The 22,285-nt window shown below is 40.6% G+C and overlaps 1 protein-coding gene across 1 annotated transcript in view; it reads left to right on the plus strand.

Moving 5' to 3' along the window:
- KCNAB1 (potassium voltage-gated channel subfamily A regulatory beta subunit 1) overlaps nt 1-22,285 on the plus strand; it is a 434,965-nt gene that overhangs the window by 322,115 nt on the left and 90,565 nt on the right. The window contains exons 6-9 of the mRNA XM_044669530.1: nt 4,724-4,803; nt 9,175-9,219; nt 14,114-14,158; nt 17,815-17,858. Of these exons, the coding sequence (XP_044525465.1) occupies nt 4,724-4,803; nt 9,175-9,219; nt 14,114-14,158; nt 17,815-17,858 (214 nt within the window). The remainder of the gene's footprint in view (nt 1-4,723; nt 4,804-9,174; nt 9,220-14,113; nt 14,159-17,814; nt 17,859-22,285) is intronic.

Genomic DNA, 22,285 nt, shown 5'->3' on the forward strand with positions numbered 1-22,285 from the left:
GAGAGAGAGAGAGACAGAGACAGAGACAGAGAGACAGAGAGAGAGAGACAGACAGACAGAGAGAGAGAGAGACAGAGAGAGAGAGAGAGAGAGAGAGAGAGAGAGAGAGAGAGAGAGAGAGAGACAGAGAGAGTTGCACACATATGCATATGGAGTTCCTCTTTACAAGCCCATTTTTTTTCTGGATGGATAGCATATAGGCCAGTGGCAATGGAAAGTCCCGGATTCAAATCTGACCTCAGATAATTCCTGGCTGTGTGACCCTAGGCAAGTCATTTAATACCTATTCCCTAGCCCTTATCATTCTTCTGCCTTAGAATCGATAGAGTCATCTTAGCAGTGTTAGCAATCTTAGCAAACCAAGGACAAGACTACTTTGACATTTAATAGTCCCCTGGCTTTCTATAGAAGTAAAAGAGGGAACCACTGCCTAATGACAAGAGTCCAAGACAGAGGCAAAGGAAGCCAATAGAATGAGGATGTGGGAAGAACATTAGAAAAAGAAAGAACCTTGACAGACTTCAGAACTTTGATCAACACATTGTCCAACCATCAAATCAAGACAAATCAACAAGCGTTTTTTATGTGCTTACTTTGTGTCTGACACAGGGCTAAGCTCTTTGAGGTCAAAGAAGAAGCCTTGCCCCCAGGAGCACACATTCTAATGGGGGAGATATCATATAAATAGCTAAGTACACAGAGGAGGTCTAAAGAGTATAAAGAAAGCCATCTCAGATGGGAAGGCACTGGAAGTTGGAGACTGGAAAGGATCTCAGAAGACATAAATTGTTATTTCTTTGAGGGAAAGGAACTGTCCAGCCTAGCAAAGTCTTGAACATAGATGAATACCAAACATCTGTTTGATTGGCACATAGTCTAACACATACCTGATGAAAAATCCCCTCTTTCACATCCCCATCAAGTAGACATCTGTCTTTTCCTGAATATCTCCAGGGAGGAGGAATGGGGCAGTCTGGGCCATTTGATATAGGTCTAACTTCTATAACCTTGAAAGGTCTAATAACAGAGAAAAGCTTTTTCTATGACCCTCTGAGGCAAAGAAACTGGAACACCTCTGTTGGCCTAACCTGTCATCCAGTCATGGAAGAGATCTAGTACAGAATCCAAATGGAAGACGGATGACCCATCAATATCCAGCTATTCTTGTTTGTGGATGCCACTGATAGCATCAAGCCCCATAGAGTTCTTGTCTTTGTTTTGTTGTCTGGGGGTTTTATTGGTGGTGTTTTCAGACCAAAAAGAAATTGGAGACAGAATGAGTTGACTGGCAAGCAACAGAAGGGTGAAATATATTATAGTGCTAGATTCAATAGTGTCTCCCAAGGTAGTAAGCACAGCTCCTTTGGTATCGATCCTCCCCAAGCTCTCTTTCTTCTTAGGAGTATATAGTCCATGTGCTGCAAAATGTTTTGACAACCAATTCTCCAGAAAAATAAGTGTGACTCCTAGATATTTCTATCTTTATTTTATAGATTAAAATGGAAGGCACTCAAGATCCCATTGGTGCCAAGTGGCAGAGATCGGATTAGAACCCAGATCTCCTACACTTTCATTTTAGTCTGTGGCCTCTGTGCTTTACAAGTCCAGGACAGGAATCATGGATTAAAGCTTATGGGGGCCTTAATAATCACTTAGTCTATTCCTTCTTCCTCAGCCTCCATTTTGCAGGTGAAAAATGGGAAAGGTGAAAGAGCTTGCATGAACATCACCAAATGGAGACCATGCCTCTCTATGCATGGTTATGGCGTGGTTGTGATCCAGGATGTGCCATTGTGACTCTAGATATAATCAATAAAGAACTCTGCTCTATTTAGAGAAGTGATGAAGGAAACATTCTCAATCCACTTTGTATTTCCACATACCTACTGGGAAATGTGCTAGGGAAATATTTTAAATATTCATGCCTTTCCAAAGCAGTTATTTTCCTAAAAAATATTACATGTTTTCTGCCTTGAAAGTTAGTATAATTTTCTTATTAAGAGAGATTTTTAAAAGTCCTCCCTCAAAAAAATTAATCATAATTTTTTGGACATAGCTAACATGTGGATAATCATATTTATTATAATTTATTACATATTTACAACAAATCATATATTGTGCTAGTAAAATATTTTTAAAATAAAGACAAATAGGAACAAAAAAAAAAGAAATTCACCTGTGACATCTATCCTGATATTCTCCTTTTTTATATTTAATGTCCAGAAGACTATGTATATTGATAAAATATCTGATTCTTGTAAAAAAAAAAGTCTCCCCCCCAAAAAATAATTTGCTTTAGAAAGGCTGACAAAAGACTATATAAGCTATCATAACCCAAATAATGAGAAAAGGCAGGTCATATAATTTTTGTCATCTGGAATTTCTAACAATTGACTTTCACAAAGTCATAAGTAATTAAAATGAAATTGTGCAAAATTAATGATTTATACCTATTTTAATGATAGTCTATTCAGAAAAAAGTAAAAGCTTTGAAACATATTTGAAAATCTTGCAACTAGATTGTCAAGTAAACTTACAATAAAAAAAAACAGATGTAGAGCTAGATGAGATTTTAGACTGATTAGTCTGACCTTATATTTTTACACATGAGGACACTAAGATCCAAAGAAATGGGGTGACCCAATATCATAAGGTCACACAGGTGGGCAGGATTCAAATTCAGTGCTCTTTCTATCACACCACTATTTTAGGAGTCTCAGAAGCTCAGGGTTGGGAGGGGATGCCAAAGCCAAATAGTCCAATAATTATCAAGTTTGGAAGCTCTAAAATCTCAGCAATAAATGGCCATTAGGTCTTTTCTTGAAGGCCTCTAATGAGGGGATCCTATAACCTCTTAAGGCAGCCTGTTCCACTCTTGGATAGTGCTAATTTTTTATTGTTTATCTTGATCTAGAGCCTAAATTCACTTTTCTGCAACTTCTATCTTTTAGTGGCTGGGGCCAAGCAGACCAAATCCAATTGCCCTTTCACCTGATAGTTCTCACATATTTGAAGACAATTATTTCCTTCTTAAATTTTCTTTAATCAGGTTAAAATCTCCAAGTCCTTCAACCAGTCCTTTAATAGAGTAGCCTCTAGATCCTTTGCCCTCTTGCTTGGTTTTCTATGGCCACTCTCTACCTTGCCAATGTCCTCCCTAAAATGTGGTACCTAAAACTGAAAAAAATAGTCAAATTGTGGTTGGACAAGGGAACAATACAACAATCCCTGCACCATCTTTGTTCTGGAGATCATGTCTTTCTCACAACAGCCTAAGATTAGCCTGGTCTTTCCGACTACCACGTATTTATTACTATTGACTCATAATGGACCTTGTAATGAACTAATATCCCAAGATTTGTTTTTGTACAAATGGCTACCTAGAAATGTCTCCCCATTCTGTGTTTTTGAAGATGATTTTTTGAACCCAAAGGTGGTATTTTACATTGATTTCTATTGCAGTAGAGCCTTGTTTCACTCAGTCTCAACACACACTAATTCGGGGGCAAGTAACTGACAAATGAAAAAAAAAATAAAGGCAGAAAAATACAAAAAATAAACATTTTAAATTACTTGCTCAATCTGAGTCATTTTCCCAGGCAGGGTAAAGTCTTCCAGCAATTCAACCAATCAAGCTCATTTTTACTCTGAGAAGCATTAGTGTGATTCATTATATTGTTTCTCAGCAGACATTACCTCCAGCATCAGCCTTTGTCTAGAGCTCTCTTTTGTAACAAGTCGTGTCTGCATCAGAATGATGCTTCTTTTTGTTTCAGTACATTACTTAGTTATTAAAAATGGCCCCAAGTACAAGAGCAGTGTAACTCTGAGGAGCCTAAATCAGAAAAGTGGTATATTAATAAGAAAATTAATAAATAAAAACATATAACATAATAAACAATAATTTTATTATTTAAATATAGCATATATATTTAAAATTTAAATATGCTGTTTAAATATATTCTTATATTAAAAATAATATAATAAAGAAAATTAATAAGAAAACTAAGAAGATAGGTATATTAATATAAGAAATGTTTATTAAGTAATAGAATTTGCTATTATGTGCAATTTTCAGCTTACATGAAGGGTCTTGGATGGTTTCAATCAAGTAAAACAAGGCCCTGTTTTACATTTTATCTTAATAGATTTGTCCCAACATTCTAGCACGTTGACTTATTTTTGGATCTTGACTTTGTATGTGATTCTATGACAGCTCATTAAATAAGATTCCAAAGAACCTGAGTGTCTGGAAAATGTCACTTTCTTCTGGAATGTTATTTAAGCCTGCAATTAGAAGCCTAGCAATAACTGTAACTATGGAATACACTTCGGGTAACAACTTTGGTCCCCCTGACACCATATTTAACTCTGAGAGAAGAAGAGAAGAAGAAAATCACCCCACAAAATTATATGGAAATAGGAGAGAAGATTCATTTGCATTATAAAAATAAAATAACTTTGGGGGGGCTACAGCAGTGATTGTCTCAATCAATTAATGAATCATTTATTAAATGCCTCCTATAAGTTTCCATAGTGATGTGCTAGGTGTTGGAGATAATTAGTATGTGACTGGGAAAATAATTTTACTTCTGTGGGACCCAAGAAGGGCAGTAAATGTCATTGTCAGTGCCTGAAACTATGATTCGGTGATTGGTAAGGAGATTGCTGGGCTTGGAAGCACAATAGTTTTCTCTGGATAACCCTGTGTGTCTTTCCCAAGGTTGCTGAAAGACTAATGACAATTGCCTACGAGAGTGGCGTCAACCTCTTTGACACTGCAGAGGTCTATGCTGCTGGCAAGTAAGTACTTGTTTGCGTTTTGGAGCTAGTATTCATTGAAGGGCTTGTTTGGGGGGATTATCTAACTGAAGGACTCGTGGCAAGAGTCACCCCTTTGAGAAAACCTAAAATTGTGTGTTGTTTTCTCTTCCCTTCCCACCTCTCCAGATGACTTGGTCATGTACCAGCTACTTTCCCCTATGGTCTTTGCTCCCTTTCCTTAGGGGGGGCAGATGGGTACCAGGTTAGGGGTTGATCTCAGACGATCAATAATATCAGAAGTGTTGATCTTGGAGGGCCTCTGATCTTGGAGCCATCTCCTCCAACATTACACAAACAAAAATCTGCTCTAGACATTCAATGAGTCAAGGAGTTTGTTCTTAATGTACAAGTGTTTGGAGATACGAAGAAAGCAAAAATAGTCACTGCCCTCAAGAAGCTCCATTCAACAAGTGGCCATCCAGCCTTTGCTTGAAGACCATAGTAAAGGAGAAGCTGCCATCTCCCAAAGCAGCTCGTTCCACTTTGAGTTAGCTCTAATTGAGAGCAAGTCACCTTTTTTGTTGTTATTTTTTTAACTTGTATTTTTCTGCTTCCAGGAATTTCTTGATCTATTCCCCACAGCTAATTTTTCCCTTAACTCAAGTTTTGACAACTTCTACCCAGTATCTCTAATTCTATCCTCTGGTTTCAAGAGGCAGAATCCCAAGCCATCATCCATTAGAGTGCTTCAGGGAGCTGAAGACAATGATCATGCTATTTCCCACCTCCTCCAGTTTTCTCTTCTCTAAGACAAACATCTCCAGTTCCTTCAAGTGTTCTGCCTCCATCACAGTTTGGAAGCTCTTCCTCATCTAGTCTGCAATATTCTAGATTCCCTCTAACTCATCGGTGCTCTTCCAAAAAAATATGGTGGCCAGAACTAAAGACAATGATCATGCTATTCCCCACCTCCTCCAGTTTTCTCTTCTCCAAGATAAACATTTCCAGTTTCTTCCAGTGCTCTGCCTCCATCACAGTTTGGAAGCTCCTCCTCATCTAGTCTGCAATATTCTAGATACCCTCTAGCTCATCAGTGCTCTTCCAAAAAATATGGTGGCCAGGATTGAAGACAATGCTCCAGTGTGGTTTGACCTGGATCAGGCACAATGGGACTGTCATCTCCATAGAGTTGGGAGCTGTGCTTCCTTTACCACAGCCTAACATTGCATTTGCTTTAGGGGCTTCCATATCATTCTATGAACTCAGATTCAGTTTGTGATCTACTGAGAAATCTTGAACTTGCAAATTTAATTTTTTAACCTAAGCATGTGAGCACACGGCCTCTGACTTTTTCCCAGAAGACCTCCAACATTCTGGGTTGCTCTCATCAAAGCTTGGACCCCAGTATCTCTTAATGCCAGGTTGAGCTATACAGATACCAGATCCTAATTCAGTGAAGTGGCCCTCTAGACCAGAGCTAAGGGGAGCATTCCATCCATTTCGCTTCAGAGGAGATTTCTGGCTCCCTAGTAATTAAAGAAATGGATAGCCATCTAGCTATTTTAACAGCCTCTGAAAACGGCCAGCTCTACAGTGGGTGGTAATTGGCTGCAGTTCTAATTCATCGCTTTCCAGGAGAGGGTCCAATCAAGCTATATCACTTGTTAGATGAGATTCATCAAGGCCCCTGCATTCTGTTCCTTTGGTGTTTCATTCTCTGGGGACAAGGGCTTTTTTAAAGTCATTAAGAGAGCTGAAAAGTAATGCCTCTGATTTTCTGTTTCCAAGGATAAAATAATAGTTACAATAACTAATTTCTTCTCAGACTTCCCTTAGCCTAGATCCTATGTTCTTTTGAGATTGATATTAATAGAAAACCTCCTGTGTAATGTCTTCCTTTCCTCAACTTTATGAACTCTTTGAACTCCATACAAAAAAAAAAAAAAAGACTGAGGCACACCAGCATCTTAAGAGGCAGAATCTTAGTTGGAAGAGACCATAAGTCAATCTCTCAGCCACTACAGCTAATGCTCGTGATCGTTGTTTGGACAACCTTCTCTTTCCATTCTGCTGATTATATATGGAAGGGCTGGTTTTAGTCAATGCTTGTGAAATTCGGGATTTTTAAAAATGGCAGTGGGTTATCCAGCTTCTTCTTCAATATTCCCCATGACAAGGACCTTACTATTTTACAAGGAATCCATTTTATGGACAGGAAGCCCTAATTGCTGGGTAGTTGTTTATATTAGGATAAGATCTGGTCTTATGATTTATACCCATGACACCAAATTCTACTCTTTGGGATTAAGCAGGAAAAAAAAACTCTAATCCTTCTTCCGCATGTTGGCCATTGTAAACAGCTGCCATATCCGTTCCCAACTTCTGCTGCCTTCTCTGCTTCAGAGTGAACATCCCCTTTTTCTTCTATTATTCCTCCCATGGCACCTTGAATTCCCTTGGCTGAATACATTCCAGGTTTTTTCCTGTCTCTTAGAATGTGATCCCCAGAACAAAATGTCCCAGATCTGGTGTCCCTGTTATAGAACCCAACAGAATTAAGCCTCCTGATTCCGAACACTAGCTTTGTATTAATGAAGGTAATGGTTGCAAGAGTTTTTTTTGGCTACCGTGCCTGCCGCATTAGTAACTCATATTAAACTTTCAGCCTACAAAAACTTCTGAGTCTTTTTCACATGGTCAGCTTACACAGAGGGTACACTGGTCCACAGTGGCAGTAAGGCTGAGAAGGATGACATCTGAAAAGAGCTCAGCTTCTGCAATTAAGAGAAAATTAGTAGATACACGGACAGCCAAAACTATTTATTAAACACTGATATGAAAAGATTGGGCTAAGCACTGGAGATACCAGGGAAGGACAAATAGTCCCTGCCCTCAAGAAACTAATACTGTTTGATGGAGCTATCAATTGGTACATTCAAATGATTATAAAGGCAATGTTCTTTGCATGGAAGAGGAGCACTCATGATTGATGGCAAGACCAAAGAGGGAGAAATAGAGAATTAGGTCATAGAAACTAAGTAAAGGAAGACCTGGGAGGTCAGGGCACTTGAAGGAACATCAACGTTTATGTTGAAATCTTCTTCTCTTAGGGCAGGAGTTAAGGTGGAAAGACTGTAGGTCAGACATTAAACTACTGAGAAATAATGATGATGATGATGATGATGATGATGATGATGATGATGATGATGATGATGATGATGATGATGATGATGGTGATGATGACTATGTAGTGCTTTAAGTTTTGCAGAGCATTTTATGTAGGTTATCTAATTTGAGAAAGAAGGGAGAATATCTTGGCGTGACCACTAGGATCTGGGCTGAGTGATAAATTTGGATAGAAGAGATTCTGGAGTGTTGGTGGTAGAGGGAGAACATGGAAGTGACAATGGGAAAGAATATTATTCTTAATCCAACTCTAGGACAAGTGAATGAGGTGTGTTGTGTGGGTTTAGTTATTAAAGAAGGCACAACAGTACCAAAAAGGAAAGCCAGGGAAGAGGAAATCAGTTCTCATTGAGAACCAGACAATGTAAGGAACAGGGGAAGCAGTTTTTGGTTAATTATATATCAGGAAATCCAGAGAGCACAGTGGACAAGATGGTAGCTATCAAGTGAGACTAGACATTGGAGTGATAGGGTTGAGGTGAATAGGAATGACAGCTCAGGCAGAAGTTGGAGAGCTCATTCTGGAGGGAACATGAGTGTGGTGTGTAAGAGGGGGAGAGATTGCTAACCATTGGGGAATAAGTCCAGGCATTTTGTCAGGAGATGGAATAAGTTGCAATAAATAATAAAGGTGGATGGGTAGAACAGCCTTGCTCTTGTCTCCTTTCATTGTCTAGCCCTATGCCTTTGCTCCATATTCTAAGGCTCTAAAATATACCCATTGTTCTGGGACCCTAAGGGCACCTGTTCTCTCTCTTTATTAGGCCATATAATCAAACTTTCATTTTTCCTCTCATCACAATTTGAATGCAATGTAACATTCCAAGTGGGAAAAATGGGGAGGACTAAGAACCCAAAGCCACAATTAGAAAGGAACCCATGACTCCAATCTGACTTTCCCAAGGATGCCATTTTTAGACAAGTCCTGGTAATGTAGAAACACCCAATAGTCAAATGATTTCACTGGGCTTCTTAGAGAAAGAGGGAACAGGCTCCCTCCCTCCAGGAAGTCAGCAGTTGGCAGGCACCCGGGACTGTTCCATAGCTGAGTTCTGCAGGCACCAGCAGAAACAGCGGAAATTTTGAACACAAGCAGAGTAGAGTCTATTTTAAGAGCCTTTTTCTGACTGAACACTCAAACAAGGACTAGGCTTTAACAAAATAGACTCTTGCCTTTCCGGGATGTGATACTAAGGCATTCTCTTTCTCCATCCTCTCCTTTAGGGCTGAAGTGATCCTTGGAAGTATCATCAAGAGGAAGGGATGGAGGTATGTATGGATCATGACTAGGATGGGAGTTACTTTCTTCAAAGGCAAATTAGTATATGATACCTGGTTGGGAAGGGATCTGGAACAGAACAAGTCCAAGATTTCAAGAAATCGAGAAGATGGTTAAATGCCAGGGATTGGGATGCTTAGAGTGTTCCAAGACACAACTGGACAACCACAGTGTATAACCATTTGCTAGAGGACCTGAGTTCCAGGCAAGATGAGACAAAAGTGCACATAAACAAAGCCCAATGTCCTGGGATCAGAGCCTAAGTTTCTGAGAAAGGAGGACAAGGAAGATGGCCAAAAAATGCAAGAAAATCCCTTAACTTCCCTGGGCCTCAGTTTCCTGACCTGTAAAATGAGTAGATTAGACTTCTGAGGAACTTTACAGCTCTAGCTCTCTGACCCTGGAGGGCTGAACAGTGTATGAAGAAGAGTTTTCACAGCATTTGTTCATAAAGGGATATAGCGTTTTCATGGCCTCCCCACTCTCCTTCCGCTAATTAAGTGATAAACACAAGCAGGCAAGATGCAGATTAATTAAACAACTATAAGCTTTCATTGTTTATTTTTCTAATCTCCCTGCACACAATGAAGTGAGGAAGCCAAAGCTTTTGAGATAAATCCTGTACTTGTTTATTTATCCTGACAATTGTACTTTGGTCTCCTTCCTCCTTAGCTTTCAAGGGCATGGAGGAAATTATAGGGATAAAAGCTGATGTTTATGGACCATACAAGAAGAATAGTTGACCTGTAGGGTCTTCAAGACTTATAAAGCACATTGCATAGATTTTCTGATTTGATTCTCACAAAATCCCTGTGGACGTTTGTAGTGTAAGTATCATTCTCTCCATTTTACAGGTGGAGAAACTGAGGCTTTAAGAGGTCAACCAATTTGACTAGTTCTTAGTGTTAAGGGATGCAATTCAGATTCATCTTTCCAACTCTAGTACTGTTCTAGATTACCCTCCAAGAAGCATAGGTTGTAAAGAAACCCCAGACTATCTGGTCTAATATCCATTTTTACATATGAGGAAACTGAGGGCCAGAAAGATTAAATAATTTGCCCAAGATCACCCAGGCCATTGGTGTTAGAACTTAGATTTGAGTGTAAGACCCCTCATTCCCAAGACAGCACGAGCTTTCTTTCCATGGGCTTTGGCAAGTCATGATACTGCCATGTAGGCAAGAAAAAGTTTCTTCTGTGTAGATGTGGAATAGTCATGGCAGCCCACTCCTTCCTCTGCACAGGGGCAAAATCAGGTTGAGGGCAGGAGGGCCTATCGTGACCCATCTTTGTCTTCCTTCTATTTGTCAGAACAGCCACTGACAGCCAAGTAAAGAACAGTACTGACAGCGCTGAGTAAGAACAGTTTGGCAGAGTGCACTATGGGGGCACCTCCACGCACACACTTTGCATTAACTTGAGGTTCAGTCTAGAAAAATAAATTAGCTCAAGAAGCCTGGTTTTGACCTCTCCTTCCCTTCAGCCCTGTTCATTCCTGTGCCCCTTGGGCTATTCTGAGGCAATGGGAGGAGATGTGCTGCTGAAGACCCATCTGTGTGGTTCGTTTCTCTTGCCCATTTTAGCAGTCTCCCTTCATTCCATGGAACTGCTCAATGGGAATATGGAGTAATGCAGAAATAGATTCTCCTTTTCCTAGTCCTTGGGTCAGGTAGTATCCACCAGCTTTGTACAACCTGAATTAGGGGCACCTGATGAATGGACTACCCATAGGGCAGGCACCCAGGGACTTAGATGGGGAGAAGCCATGCTTTTGTGAGAATATAACTGCCATGGCTGACTAGCTATATCTTGGAGACAAGAGGAAAACTTGTGCACTGCCTACACATGGGGGATGTTCGCATGTTTTACCTGCATGCAAACGTGTGAAAAAAATTCACAAGATCATGGTTCTAGAGATGGGTTCAAATTCCATCTCTTAACTATGACTATGACCATAGACAAATTGGTTGACCTTTCCAAGCCTCAGTTTCTTCACCTGTAAAATGGAGATAATGATACTTATACAGTCAATGTTTTTCCGCTGTGCCAATCAGATATACTTGTTGCATAGTCCATTCCTGCCCCACCATAATGGGCCAAATCAGGTCAAATTCATCAAGCCCCATTGTAAAAGGGCGCCATCTTGTTTTCTTTGTTTGGTATGGTACACATTGACAGCCAAATAAAAATATCGTAATTGTCATCCTTGGTAAAGAGGACACTGTGGTGTAGTGAATGGAGAGATGGCCTTGAAGTCAAAAAGGTCTGGGGATAAATTTCTCTGACTTACTACCTGTGTGACCTTGGACAAGTCACAGCTTCTTGGTGCTCTAAGCAGCTCTGTAGGCTGTAAGTTTCAGAGAAGATGCTGATCCCTACTAGTAGAGGAGATTCCTCCTCTGAGAGTTCCCTTTATCAATGAAATAACCTTATCATCAATAGAAAGGACATTTTAAAACACCTTCACTGTGTAGGTACCAGCTTATATCTGCTAACTTCTAGAATATAGGCAATGTGAATCAAATATACCTGCATTCATATTTTTTACATATAATGCATACCATAAATCAGTCTTGCAAATGAATGCCAAAGCAATCAGCTAGCCACAAGCTGTTCTCACCAGTTTATATATGCCCCATGAGGCTGGTGATAAAATAAACAGCTCTTCTTTCCTCCTCCAGCCTAGGAGTTATTACCCCATAACGACATGTGTGAGGGGCTATTTATGATTGCTGTCTTGGCTTGTTATTTCGAAACCTAAAATATAGCATGTGGCCCTTAATCCAAACCTCCTAAAGAAAGCCCAGATCTCACAAATGAGCAGGCTGGCTCTTTGGATGGTCTTAGTGACTCGTAAATAAGGAACTGAAGCTTGAAACATCATAACAGTTCCGAATAACCATGATCGCCACATCCTTTACATTTGACACCTTGTTGAAGTTTATAAAGGGGGAAGAAATGTTGGTAAAAATCCTCACTGCATAAAGCAGAAGATCTATTTTTCTGATGCTCTAATAAGTCCTAAAAAGGTAAGAGATGAACGTGAGAAGCCCACCTGTCTTGGAATCTAGAAATGGAGATCCAAAGGAGTGAAATGACTTCACCAAGGTCCTATAGATCTCAGAATGGGACTTAGATTCAGATCACAGACCCATAGATCTAAAGGTAGAAGAGGCCTTGATGGCCATCTAGTCCAGTCCCCTTATTTTACAGATGAAGAAGCTGAGGCCTGGAGAAGTGTCTTGCCCATGGTCACACAGATCTAGAAGTAATAGTGCTCCCTTACCCCTTGAGGCAGCCCCTCAGCAATGATCTTTCAGATGAGCACTTGAGAAATGGAGAGAGCATGAGAGAGTGTTGGTGACTTTTTCTGCAGCTTTTCCTCTGCACCACCACCTGGATGGTTGGGTTGGTTTTCATCATCATGGGCTTCTAGAGGGACTTTAATAACCCCGTGCCCAAGAGTCAGAGCTTCTTCTTCATTGGTGGCACCATAGATAACTCCTTCAAGTGTTCTTGAGTTGTATTAAGACTTTGAAACTGTGATTACTGAGTTTATTTTTTTCTGGGAGAACCAAATTGAGTTATGTATCTCAAGAAACTAAATCAGTCTCTGAGGCAAGCCCCCTGTGGACATCACTTGGTCTGTGAACCTCAACAGATGCCAGGAATGCCCATTCCTTGGGGAGTCTGCTCATGCGTAAAACTTTTTATTTTCTTCCACCAATGCCAAGTTTTATGTTACTGAAAGTAAGATGCTGGAACTTGGAACAAAAGATTATGCAACGGTTTTATTAAAAGCAAGTTGTCCTTTGTTGGAGCATTTGAAGAAACTTTCAGTCTGGAAATATCGTTACTATTATTACAACTTTTGTTTAAAGTTGATTTTTCTAAATCCTGTTGATGAATAAGCTATCCAGTTGAGGAGGTATGCTAACTAACCTTTGGGGACCCCTCAGGACACTGACCATGAGAAAGGAGTAGGTGCCATTCTTTCCTGTCTCCTCTCTAGGAGGGGAGGATGGGTGGTGTCTGTACCAAATGTATCCAGGAGGTTCAGTGCATAGAGCGCTAGCTCTGAAGTTGAGAAGACCAGAGTTCAAGTCTAGCCTTAGATCCTTACTAGCTATGGGACCTTGAGCAAGTCACTTAACTTTTGTCTGTCTCTGTTTCTTCATCTATAAAACTGGGAGAAAAAATCATCTGCCCTGCACGATTGTTGTGAGAATTCATTGAGATATTATTTCTAAAGCACTTTGTAAACCTTAAAGAACTATTATCAATACTGGCTATTATTATTAGATGGTTAATTAATTGGCTGAAGTAATTGCCAGAGACACAGCCCATTTGTTTTTCAAGCATTTCTTTCCCGATCCTTTCCCACAGACCATCACTGCCTCGCCTTCCCCACAGCTCTCATTCTCTTTCAGTCCCCTTATACCCCACGTACTGACGCTTCCTAGAGCATCCTCCCCGCAGTGTTCAATGCCTCCCCTTGACCCTGCCCTTTGGGATCAAACTCCAACAATGTGAGATGAACATTTTACATCATTTTTTAACCCTTACCTTCTGTCTTTGAATCATTACTGTGTATTGGTTTGAAAGCAAAAGAGCATTAAGGAGTAGACAATGGGGGTTAAGTGACTTGACCAGGGTAACACAGTTAGGAAGTGTCTGGGTCTAGATTTGAACCCAGGATCTCCTTTCTCTAGACCTGGCTCTCCATCCACTGAGCCGCCCAGCTGCCCCCATTTGACATCTCTAAGCAAACACTTCAACCATGAAATGTTGAGTGCTTTCTGATGGCGTGATAATACTGTCATTTCCTGGGCTTTGTCGTGGCACTGACCTGGTTTTTTCTTGCTTTTGTTTTTTAATGTACAGGAGATCCAGCCTGGTCATAACAACCAAACTCTACTGGGGTGGAAAGTAAGTAGATTGTGCCTAAGCCTCCAGCCTAACAGGACCCTTCTGTAGCAAGGCATCTGTTTTCTAGAAGGAAATGAGCTTTGTCTGTTTGTTGAACTCTATGGGAGTAATCTTTGTCTCCCATTGTGGTAGCATCTGAAAAGGGAATGTTTACCGAAGCAATTAGTCTTGCATTAGACTTGGGCAACATGAATCAGAAGACATGAAAGCTGATGCAGCTGCTTGGGTGGGTGCTTGGGAAGCCAACGGGATTTCCAAGCAGCGTTTTCACCCATAATCCCTACTGTAAAATCACGATTCAGATTTCAGCGAGAGCAAATCAGCACAAATCTTGGGAAGAGGAAAAGCCCCTCCAATCTGCCAAAACACACAGCAGCTTCATTGAAGACAAAGTTAAAAATAACTTGTCTTCCCCCCTGGTTTTTGCTGTGATCTCTCCTCACGGCGGTGAGCGTGGAGAGCTACCATCAAAAGGACCATCTCTTTGGAGATGAAACTGGGGTCTCTGTATTGCTGGTGGTCAGGCCAAATGAAAGAGAATTCCTCTCTGTGGTGTGGACACGCCACCCAGACTTCCCAGGCTGAACTGACTTCTTGAATTTCAAGTAGTGGTTGCATTATTCAACAGAACTCAGCAGGCTGGACCTTTGGAGAAAACACAAACCCCTCTAAGTTCTGCCATCTCCCGGCGGACTGGACTGCCCTGTGCTATTCTCGTGAAGCCTGGGAAGCCAAAGGGTCTAGAAGGCACTGACCACCTGTCATTGGCAGCAAACGCCGAGACCCATCCCAAGGAAAGAGTCTCGTCTAGACTCTTCCAGGAGGAGGGGAAAAACCCAGGATTTTCCTGGATTCTTTGAAGCTACTCACCATGAATATGAAGTTGGGGAGAGAGGATTTAGATTTATTCTCTAATGCAGCCTGAATATAAATAAAGCAGCACTATATATGAATAATGTAGATTTATAGCATCTGCCTGGTTCTATTTTACTAGCTATTGTTTTATCTTTTGCTGTGGCCCCAAAGGCTGCCTTATATTTTAGGAACAGCACAGAAGAGACACACAGACTGGAAGAATGATTGCTTTGATGAGTAATATAGTATTATCTAGTTTACATAAGAAATAAGGGCTGGATGGTTTATTGTTGTACAAGAGAGGCTGTCCAAAGGAAATTGGTGGAGCAGACAGATTTCATCCACAGTTTAAAATATGGGCTAGACTCCCTTCTGCCTTCTGTACTAGGCATGAGAAAATCCCATCTAAAAGTCACGATATTTGGTGGGTAGCTGGGTGGCTCAGTGGATTGAGAGCCAGGCCCAAAGATGGGAGGTCCTAGGTTAAAATCTGGCTTCAGACACTTCCTAACTGTGTGACCCTGGGCAAGTCACTTGACCCCCATTGCCTACCCTTACCACTCTTCTGCCTTAGAGCCAATACACAGTATTGACTCCAAGATGGAAGGTAAGAGTTTAAAAAAAATAAATTAAAAAAATAAAAGTCATGATATTTGAATCTTGTAACCATGGAAAAAGATTCTAGATTAATTAAATAAAATGTAAAAAAAAATAAAATAAAAGTCATGAGATTGATAGGGACCTAAACTATGACAGGTTACTAGCTGTGTGATCCTTGGCAAGTCACTTAACTCTGTTGGCCTCAGTTTCCCCATCTGTCAAATGAGCTGGAGAAGGAAATGGCAAACCACTGCAGTATCTCTTTCAAGAAAGCCCCAAACAGATTCACAAAGAGTAGGACACAACTGGAAAATGACAGAACAACAATAACAAAACTAGGGCAAACCAGTCAGCTTTAATTTAAAAAGGAAATATATTTCTAAGCAGTCTTATTGGTTAAAAGATGACCCCCAAATGTAGACAAGATGGGAAGTCCAAAGAAAGTAGGGAAGGCAAGGTGAGCTCCCAGAATGGGGAGGAGAGCAGTAAAGTGAGCTGTGGCTGACAAGGCAAGGCTAGCCAAAGGAGGCAGTGTCGCAGAATGCTGGCTTTAGCAGCCAAAGACCTGCCTTCAAGTCCTGCCTTGGCCACTTGGAAAGTCAATTCATTTCCCTGAGACTCTTCAGCCTCATCTATAAAAATGCTTTTAAAACTTGACACATTTCATAAGTGTGAATTTTCTTGTATTAAAATGAAATCTAAAATAAATAAAAATAAATATAATAAAATAAAAAAATTAGAATAATTAGAATAGATTAAAAGGTTGTAACCATGCTGAGAGTCACAGATCCCTTTGGCAGTTTGGGGAAACCTATGGAGGATCCCCTCTCAGAATAATTAACGTTTTTCAATACATAAACTAATCACTTAAGATGATAAAGGAAACACACATAGGTATTAAGAAATTTTTAAAAACCCATTTACAGATAGCAGGTCTGCTGTTAGTTGATCTCTAATATCTCTTCTGGCTTTGAAATCTAAGCTCTGGCTTTCCTTTCAGAGAGGAGTCAGACATATGACTGATATCATGGAGGAACCAACAAATGATTCTTGGGAGAGCTCACCCATTCTGTTTTGTGTTGTTAATTTTTTGTTCCTAAATTATGCCTCCCCTTCCATGGAAAACAATAATGATACTGCTGACAATAATAATTAATATATTATAACATATAGTTGTGTTCATTTAATCTAATAGCTCTCATTTACATAGCCTTTTACCACTTACAAAATGTTTTCTTTATAATAATCTGTGATGTAAGTAGAAGGGCCATTACCCCCATTTTATATATGAAGAAACCGAGGCACAGAGGTTAGGTGAGTTACTCAGGATCAAAGAGCTAGTGAGTATCAGAGCCAGGGTGTAAGTAGAAGGGACATTACCCCCATTTTATATATGAGGAAACTGAGGCACAGAGGTTAGGTGAGTTACACAGGATCAAAGAGCTAGTGAGTATCAGAGCCAGTTGTTCAGGGAAGAAGAGCACCTCTGGTGGGATGGCCAGTGGTCTGGGCACTATGGGGCCACTTAGCTGCCCAGGGGGACCAGCACCTCTAGTGGGGGGGGGGGGGGCAGTGACCATATACTGTGACACAACCAAGAACCTCTAATGCAAGGGCTTGCCTGACCCTTTTCAGGGCTGCTCATCCTCCTTTGGGATGCCCCTGCCACCCAACTTTCTCCTTTGGGCTTCAACTTCCCTTAATTCCAATTCATGCACAAATCAAGACAACGTCCCCCACCCCAGCCATGGTATCATTGACCCTCTTTGAAAACAAAGGATGAACAACAGATGTGTATATGTCATTGTGCCTTTGAAGCCTATATGACATCAATGCCCATCAATGCCCATCCATGCCCATCCCTGGATCTCTGTTCTCTTTAGAAGTGCTGCGAATGTCCCTGGGCTATGGGGGAATGATGACATTGTTGACCATGGGTGGCAATGTCCCTGTGACAGTCCATGCTTAATTCATCTTGCTGGGACTACAATGAAAAAGGGCTGTTTACTGAGAGCCAGACTCCTCACTGGTCTCTGCCCAGCCGCCCAGCACGTCAGGCAGTATTTGCCGAGAACAGTGAATAAAATTAGCAGGTCTGTCTAAGCGAGAACATTTCTCTTCAGTACTCCTAGAACAGCAAAAAAAAAATCCATCCAACAGCCTCCCCCACTCACAGTCATTTGCCTCTTTTATCTTGGCAGAGCTGAGACGGAAAGAGGATTGTCACGAAAACACATCATCGAAGGTGAGTACTCTTTCTTCTCTTCTCCTGTGTTTTGTGAATTAATGATTCAGGAGTTATAAGCACTTGACCAGTGAAGCCCCAAACAAGCTGGAGAGGCTCCCAAATATCCACAGAAGAGGGCTGTGCTTCTTCCAGCTTCTGTAAATTTAACCAAAAGAATAAAAGGTCTCTCAGGGAGGTGACTACTGATAGGATGAAAATGGTACCCAGAGGCAGCCATACTTTTCTGGAGTCACCTTCTACCAGCCAAGAATTTGAGAAGTTCCCCTTCCTTGTCAATAACTTAGACTCTAGATCTACGGTGAGACTTTCTAACTCATGATCTCATTTTACAGATAAAGAAATGGAGGCTCAATAACTCATAAAGTGACTTGTCCAAAGTCCTACAGGTAGTGAGTGGTAGGGTTGGAGTTGGAACTCAGTTGCTGTAAATTCCCAGGTAGCCTTCTCTGCACCTGAAACCATGTGGTCCGCTGCCTTATTCTCCATCGACTCATTGGGCCAGCAACACTGGAAATGGGGAAAAGTATTTCCAATTTGGAAGCTGGTTGAAATCTCTTCCACAAGGCTTACAAAGAAGTCTTTAACAGAGAGGGCAATAATGATAACTAGCGTTTAGATAGTCCTTTACGGTCTACAGTGCCTGATGATGATGTTATCTCCTTTGATCCTCATTCCCAACAACCCTAGAAGGTTTAGAAGAAAAAGAAACTTTCAGACCTTCGTATCTCTTAGAGACAAGAAGTCATTTTTCCTAAAAAAAAATTTTAACTGATAAGAAGAGAATTCATTCCTGAGGGAGACTCCAGGAAAGTTTTCTAGATCTTTTCCGATTAACTTTGGTGGCAACAATCCAGTTCTTCTTCCCTTCTTTACTTCCTCTTTCCTTTGTTCATAAAAGTGCTAACTTGGTTTATTTTCACTTGTTTATTTATTCAGTCTGATTCAATAGACCTTTATCCATTACATGCTATATGAAGGGCACGGTTCCAGGTTCCTGGTGATATCATGAAAAACAAACCAAAAAAAAAAAAAATCTTGAAACTATTCCAGCCCTCTAGGGATCTTACAGTATGTGCCTGCATAGGAAAATCCATATAATATTCATTCCTTTTGAGAGGAGAGAGTGCTAAGAACTGTACAAGTTCCCTGGGGTACAGCAGGTCTCCCCGTAGTCTTTTTTTTCTAGGCTATTAGAGTTTCTGCCCCCTTCTCTCCTCCCTAATCATCTATGAAATCCTTTTTCTCCCATGCCATTTCCTACCTTCTCTTTAAGGAATGTGCCTATTTGAATTCAATACAATAAACATGAAGTGCTTAGTATTGACTCTCAAATATTTCCAAAGAGTCAGACCACCTATGCTTTATCTACATGGAAATAACAATACTGTTTATATATACTATACTGTAATATATATATATATGTATATATATATATATATGAAGGTTTAAAAGGAGCTTTACGTTATATCATTTAATCCACATAACAGCCCTGCAGGGAAGGTAGGTGTTACATGATCCTCATTTGACAAAAGAGGAAACTAAGGCAGACAAAGGTTAAGTGACTTTCCTACATCTCTACAGACAGAGTCAGACATCTAGGAAGCATCTAAGTCTCTATTTGAAGTGTCTAAGTCTGGATTTGAACCCAAGCTCTAGTGTTCTTCTATGCATTGTGCCAACTAGTTTGTTTTACTTTGACCACCATGATCCTCCTTGATTAGGACTGGACCTGTGAGTTCTCTGGACTAGGGAAATCCTTTGAGAATTGACTTCTTGACCAACTTAAGGCAGAAATCCTTCTGTGAAACTTAGAGCATCAACTAGGGACTCTCAACAGTTATGGAGATTGTCCAGTATATATCAGAAGCAAGACTTGAACACAGTTCTTTCTGGCTCCAAAGCTTCCACTTTAGGCACAGCACCAGGCTGCTTTTCCCTCGTTATTATTACTAGGGATCCAGGTTGTTGATTTATTTGTCGTCGTTGTTTTGCACGGAGGATGCTTTCTCACCGTTCACCCTGAGCTCTTCTGTCACTGCCCAACCCATCTCTACAGGCAAGAGATTTCCCCTGCCAAAGTCAATCTTGCTGCCAGAATAAAGGGCCAGAGTTTGGCTATGGAGGGCTCCTCTGGGTGGGCGTTCTCATGAAATCCCCTGTTCTTGGCTTCTACAAAGTACAATATGGCAATAACGTCTTCCACAGTTCACAGTGGTCAACTTGGAGCTGTAAAGTATTATCATGCAACTATCTCTCACTGTTTCTACACTGACCATCGCAGATGACCTACAGTTGTATCGAGCCAATGTAGAAAGGATTTGAGTTTAAATGAACGGAATAGGAAGTGATGACTATCACCACCCTCTAAAGAGGAAAATTAGGGATTTTTTTTTAATTCAAAGAATGATACAGGATGGAAATCAATGAAGAAAGCAAAGGGTAAAACTGAAAAAGAATAAAAAAAGAAATTGAGAAGGACTTATCCTATACACCAAGAGATAAGGCAGGATATTGGATTCCCATTACTTTAATCCTCTCTAACATTTGTGCATAATTTCAAATTTTTTTAAAGTCAATTTTATTCAGACTTATAAAGCTTGAGAGCAAAGCCCAGAATCTCTCTCCCCCAAGTGAATTTTATAGTTGTTCTCTGAGGAGTTAATCTCTCCAGAAGAGTAAACCAGTTTAGCTCAAATGAGCACTGCCCCAGATATGAACATTAACTCAAAACTGAGAACTTCTGAGGTCTAAGAATTGGTTTTTTAAAAAAGATTTTCTGATCTGCAGTTTCGGCCAAAGATAGGAAATAGAAAGGTCCCAGAAATACAAAAAATATCCTTTTCTGAGAATATTTATGGTCAGACTACAATGAGAAAACCCTTGAGACCCTGAAGAAAGACACAACCACTAGATCTTTAGACTCATAAAAGTCCGGAGAGACTTCCAGCTCCAAATCATAATTTTCCATTAGTTCCTCATCTGGAATACCAAAGATCAGAGTCACCATTTTGGTAGAAGCTACTTAAAAGCAGAAATGCTGACTGAAACCCTATTCTCTTAACACACACACACACACACACACACACACACACACACAATTCTGCTAGGGGGAGGCTTTCTGTTGATTGACGAGCATCACCAACTATAGTCTGACATTTCATGGGCTGATCTTATAGGAGGAAAGCTTTTATTTCTCTGGTCCTCATAGGAATTTGGCCTTTACCTTGGAGTCTCAGCAGCTTTAGTCTCCAAAGTTCCAGCAGCATTCTGTCCTCCATTTTGTTCACTGACCACTGAATCCTGGGGAGTCTATCGAGTCTTTTCTCCCCATCTTCTTCTCCCTGTGTGTATATCCCATTCCAGTTTCTCTTCCTTTCATTCTGCTGCTCTGAATTTATCCAGTGAAGAGGAATGGGAATTTCTGGTAGAGATTCACAAACAAAGATCTTGAAGGGAAGCCAAATTCACAGTCAGACCTGGATCTCGGGAGGAAAGGAAGGGGGTGACCTTGGCCAAGCAAGGTAGTTTATAGAGTACAAAATGAGTTTTCTTTATGCATAAATGGGCTTTGAAAATCTCCCATTAAAGGTGTCACACACAGGGAATACAAAGTCCTTGTCTTGGTTCCAGAGAGGCATAACATTTCTGAGATTTTTATGATTTTTAGATTTAGGGCTGGAAGAGATCTTAGAGGCCATCAATGTTCCTTTTGCAGAGGAAGGAACTAAGTGACTTATGCAGTATCTCACAGATTGGTGGCAAGGGTCTGAAGCAGGATTCAAATGCAAGTCTTCCTGCAGCTGGTCTAGTGTTCTTTAGTGATTCCAATTTAGTGGCCTTGGGATGGCCCAAAGGGTCACATTAAATATTATTTAGTGGTGCCTTAGTTGTGGTTCAGTCATTTTTTAATTGTGTCCAACCCTTCATGATCTCATTTGGGGGTTTCTTGGCAAAGATACTAGAGTGGTTTGCCATTTCCTTCTCCAGGGCATTTTACAGATAAAGAAACTGAGGCAAATGAGATTAAGTAGCTAGTAAGTGTCTGAAGCCAGATTTGAACACAGGAAGATGAATCTTCCTGATTCCAGGCATGGCATTCTATCCGCTGTAGCCCCAGAAATGGTGCCTTAAGCAGTAAATAATTGTAAAGAATATTATGAGTCATATATTAAGTGACACTAGGAGGGTCATAATATATTTTCCTGTTGTTAAGGGTTTTTAAAACAAAACAAAGCAAAAAATATTGGGAATCACCACACTACTCCATGTTCTCTCTCTCTCTCTCTCTCTCTCTCTCTCTCTCTCTCTCTCTCTCTCTCTCTCTCTCTCTCTCTCCTTTTGCTCTTCTTCTTTCCTGTCTCTGTCTCTGTCTTCCCTCCATCTTCCTCCTCCTCCTCTATCCCTCTCCCCCTTTCTCTCTCTCT

Source organism: Gracilinanus agilis, chromosome 3, assembly GCF_016433145.1.
Source record: "Gracilinanus agilis isolate LMUSP501 chromosome 3, AgileGrace, whole genome shotgun sequence".
NCBI lineage: Eukaryota > Metazoa > Chordata > Mammalia > Didelphimorphia > Didelphidae > Gracilinanus > Gracilinanus agilis.